Source organism: Lathyrus oleraceus, chromosome 5, assembly GCF_024323335.1.
Source record: "Lathyrus oleraceus cultivar Zhongwan6 chromosome 5, CAAS_Psat_ZW6_1.0, whole genome shotgun sequence".
Lineage (NCBI taxonomy): Eukaryota > Viridiplantae > Streptophyta > Magnoliopsida > Fabales > Fabaceae > Lathyrus > Lathyrus oleraceus.
In genome coordinates this window covers 17,793,916-17,799,103 of record NC_066583.1, presented here as the reverse complement: position 1 = coordinate 17,799,103, position 5,188 = coordinate 17,793,916, and the positions used below count along the sequence as shown (strand labels likewise).

The 5,188-nt window shown below is 33.2% G+C and overlaps 1 protein-coding gene across 1 annotated transcript; it reads left to right on the top strand.

Annotated features, from left to right (window-relative positions):
- The first annotated feature begins 3,830 nt into the window (after positions 1 to 3,830).
- On the top strand, positions 3,831 to 4,412 carry LOC127078493 (AT-hook motif nuclear-localized protein 29). The gene has a single exon (XM_051018944.1). The coding sequence runs from the start codon at positions 3,831 to 3,833 to the stop codon at positions 4,410 to 4,412; it is 582 nt and encodes a 193-aa protein (XP_050874901.1).
- The last annotated feature ends 776 nt before the right edge of the window (positions 4,413 to 5,188 follow it).

The window sequence follows — 5,188 nt, the reverse complement described above, 5'->3', positions numbered from 1 at the left end:
AACAAAAGACCTTAAGGCTTTTGATCAAATCAATTCACTAATCTTTGTGATTTTTACCCCGAACTACGAGGTTTTGATCCTCCTTTGTGATGGTACGTAGGCAATGGGTTCATCCATTCAAACAACAAAATTTGTAAATATAATCTATTCTCTTCTCATCCCTCCAATCTTTTTGCACATATTTTCACGAATACCAACTTACAACACATACTTGCAAAAAGGGTTCCCTTAGAGTACTAAGGATGTTTTGGATGCGTAAAACCTTCCCATTTCATAACCGAGCCCCTTACCCGGATCTCTTACATTTTTATTAGTTTTTGATTTGAAAAACTTCTTACCTTGGCTTTTGTTCGCTTTTTAGCCTTTCCTTTGGACAAGTAAAAGTGCGGTGGCGACTCGAATTGTATGTTTACTTTTGGTTTAGTCAATAAACCTAAAGGTAATGAAAACCCCCCTACACAAGGGTTCATGCTTGTGAATAGTGGGTTGAGTGTTCTCCAAAGAATGACTTAAACAAAACAAAAGCAAAAATAATACTAACTTCTAATCAACTAACAACTAACATTTAATTTCAAGCCATTTACTTTTATGCACTTTAATTTTAAGTCTTTATTCATTTTCCATTATTCATACCATTCAACTTGTTTACTTTAATGTCATTTTCACTTTGCTCATTTGAGCCTTATTTTGTGATTATTTTGTGATTGTATATACTTGATTGTGTTTGTGGTCTTTTGACCTTAATGTACATAATAACAACAATAAAAATCCTAAAATACATTTTGTGTGGACTGTTGGGTTTGATCTGAGACATTGGAATTAGAAATAGGCAACACTCCCTATGCAAAAGCACTTGGCCAATGCCAACTTTCATGAAACCAAGTGCTTGTGATTTGAAACTTCATCTGAAGCAAGTTTTGAAGATCCATTTGAGTTCATCTGCTACATGGTCTTATTGAAGTTGTTACTTTGAACTTATGCCTAGTGCCTATCTTTGAGTTCATCTGATACATGGAATTATGAAGAAGATCATGGAGTTTCTGAGCTTGGATGTGGCTATCTTTATTTGATGTCTTGCTCTTCACCTTGCTATTTGTGTATATATATTGCTTGATTCTAAAGCCCAAGGGAAATTTGGGTTTCTATATGACATTCTTGTCTATTGGATTGCAGCCCATTGGTCAGATCTTTTCAACTCTTAACTTTTAAATGTTTTCTTAGGATTAGTCTCTTCCTCTCTTCCCCACTTCTTTAATTTAAAATCTCTCCCTCCTTTTAAAACCTTCTTTGCTTGTGTTTTCTAAACTTAGACCATATTGCAAATTAGAAACTTTGGCCTCATGCCATTGCATTTTAAAACTCTTTTCTTAATCAAACTTGTAAATGAACCTAACTATACTTGACTTAAAATTTCAAAAGACAAAAAGAACTAACACTCATTCAAACTCTTTTTAGGCCTTTTGTTCCTTTGTTAAAATTAAATTTTTGTTAAAAAGCAATGGATCCACTTTGAAATTGTTACCACGAACTATGAGGTTTTGATCCCTCATTTTATGTTGGTACGTAGGCACAAGTCCGAAGGTCTTGTCAAACACAAAAATATAATTAATGAATTCTTTTCTCATCCCTCCACTCTATTTATTACAAATATCATTTTATACCAAAACAAAGATGCACGCAGGAAAGGGCTCCCTAGGAGTACCTAGGACACTTTGGGTGCTAACACCTTCCCTCTCTGTAACCAACCCCCTTACCTGTAATCTCTGGCATTTTATTAGTTTTGATTTGAAAACTTCTTATTTTTGGGTTTGTTCTTACTTTTCCCTTTTCCCTTGGAAACAATAAAAGCGCGGTGGTGACTCTGGTTTAATTGACGTCTAGCTTATCCATAACTTGATGGTCATGAATTTATCGCTATAGAGCCTTGATTAGTTTGAAGATGAAAAAAAACTCCAACTTTGTTTTTAGGCTTCCTTATATCTCTATCAAAGTAATTATTGAGAGAATAACCTCTTTATTTGTTTTGTTGGATTTGTCAATCCCAACCACAACAACACACACAAATGTAACCAACTCTTGAAATCCTCAAGAAATATTCACGAAACATTATTCACGAAACTATCATTCTTACACGTATCTCACAGCCTAAGATGACAACTATATCCAAACAATAATGGATGATGCAAGAGGTTAGAGATGAAGAGATTTGAATTAAAAAACTCAAAATAAGATACAAAACCCTATTTTAAAAGTTGAGAGAAAATGTGTGTTGTGAATTATAAATCATAAAGTGGGTATGTAAGTTGTGAGAGGGATTTGAGAAAAGGATTCATATATGTGCTAGAGATCAAGCACAAAAATGAGAGAAAATGCCATTTCATTCGGGTCACGTGCAAGAAGCATGAGTCGAGTCAAGAGACTGGATGATTTGAATCAAGATCCAAGAACCAATCAAAATTACACCCATTATTTAAATCAACCCTTTTTATTATTTTAATAATGTTATTTGAGTCAACTAGATATGTGATTCGAGTCAGGATCTCAAAACCAAAATCCAAATTTGTTAGAATTTGATCCAAGTAAAAAAGTGTATGTTATTTGAATCAAACGTCTATGATTCGAGTCATGCATTGTTGTGATTTAAATCAAACTCTCAGAGGAAAATCTATATGTTTTAAAAATGTGTTTGATTCGAGTCAGACAGTCCGTGTGATTCAAATCAGACTCGGAGAAGCAAAATCCTGATTTTTCTATAAAGTTTGATTTGAGTCATGAGATCCTTCTATTCTAATCACACTTTAATATTTTCAAATTTTCATCAAACATCCTTCTGATTAAAACCTTGAACTATTTGAATAAAGGCATATTTTTAAGACTCTAATAAAATAGATTGATTTACGCATGCATAAAGCAAATTAAGAACTTAACCCTAAAATGTGCATATATGTGAGGAGACTCAATTACGATGAAATAAACCAAAAACTAATTTGACAAGCAACAAAACATAAACTGGTAAATTTTAGGAGGTTGAGACAACTTCAAGCGGAAGAAGTCAAACTCACGCAACATGTACTACTGTTCCTCTCTAAATATAGGTTATTCCACCCATGAGATCCTGATTGACCGTCTAGAACCACTTGACGACTAACTATGATCCACACATCACTCCTCGCTTTCAGTTGCCAACCTTTTATTCTATTTAAGAGGGAAACCACAACATTTCTCTGTTTTCATTCTCTTACTGATTTGAACATCAGAGTGTTAATCTTGCATGTCAGCCCTCTACTCCACCGCTGCAAAAGCTATGCCTTCCCGCTTACAGATCAATTTTGATTCCACTACAAAATACATGTGTTAATATTTAATTAAAAAATAAAAATAATACTATTCTTGATGTTACAAATTTTGCATTTTTTTTGTAATTTTATTAAATAAAGTAATATAATAATTACATTATCAAATTAATTTAAATATGAATTTAGCCGATGCAATGATTTTTTTTAAGGGCTGAGTTGTTTTGGTCAAAGAAAGTAATTAAATATAATAAAGTAATTTAATTGTGATGTGAATGAATATCGTGGATGGTGTGAGAGAAAGTAACATAACACGTTTTGTCCTCAAAATAACGTTTGGTCATTGTAGTTTATTGGGATTTCTTTTCATTCCATAATTTCCTCCTCAAAAAACTAAATATAATTTTTAATCTTAAAATAATAATATCAAAATATCATTAAAATATTAATCTTAAGTCCCCCACCACTAGTATTAAAAGGTGGAAAGGGTAGGTAAAGCAAGACAAACAAGAAAAGGCGAGTGCAAAATAAGAGAGAATGTCTAACCATGACAATGAGAGAAACCACAAGCTTCGTCCATTCACGACACCACAATTGCAATTCCAAACACCAGGCACTGATACCACCACAGAAAACCACCATCGCACACTATCCTCCACAATCGCTCGCCGCCCTCGTGGGCGTCCCCTTGGCTCCAAAAATAAGCCTAGGATTCCTGCCATAGTCACTCATGACCGTCCTGATGCACTAACTTCTCATGTTCTTGAGATCACAACTGGTTCAGATGTTTTAAAGAGTCTTTTTAATTACACTCGTCGTAATGGGAGGGGTATTTGCATCCTCGGGGGAAATGGAGTGGTGACGTATATCAAGCTTCGTCAACCAACAGGTAAAGTTTTAACCATTAAGGGAAAGTTGCAAATTCATTCAATATCTGGTACAATTTTTCCGCCCCCGACATCAGGAGCTACTGGAGGATTGACAGTTTACTTATCAGGACCAAAGGGACGTACGTTTGGGGGAAGTGTGATGTCCCCTATGGTGGCGTCGGACTCAATAACTTTGATGGTTGTTTCTTTTGCAAACATTGCACCTGAAAAAATTTCTTCGATGGCATAATGATGTTTAATTATAGCATAAAATTAAAAAAATTATGTATCATTACTGTTTAATTTTAAAATCTTTAGATTTATTGAAATGAATAATTTTGTGGGCAGAATGAAGTTTTGATATTTTATGCGCACTCATTTTCTTTCATTTATTTATGGATATAATACAATAAATATTAATAATAGCTTTTATATCACTAAGTTAAGTCTAATTATAATATGGTTTCAAATTTACAAATAATATACATGTATAAATCTTCCATTGAGTGGAAATAAATGATATGGTGTGGGACAAGTTGGAAAATTAATTGATTTGGTTCATCCTAAGGTGAGGTAATTTATTTTTGTGTGTAATATCTATGGTATCAAGAAGGTTGGTCGAGATAATATTTAAATGAAAAGGAATATTTATAATAATCAAAGAGAAACAAAAAAATTTGGCTGGTGCAGTAATGACTATAGCATATAATTTAGGCCAATGATGAAAGACAATGGAGCGTTGGGGGCAATAACAATAAAAACGAGCAATGTATGTATGTCTTGGATGGTGTACCTCAATTATCACCATTTTATTAAAGAAGTTATTAAACAATTTCTGATTTTTATTCATTTTAGGTACTTCAATTTCTGGGTTTTTTTTTTAAATAACCATCTTTTTCAAAAAAAAAACAAAAATAATCAATAATTTAAAAAAAATACCAAAATAACCAGGTTTTGTAGATGATGCACCAGATGAATTGGCGCACCCCCAATGTAGTAAGAGGAGGCGACAATAACATTGGCGCA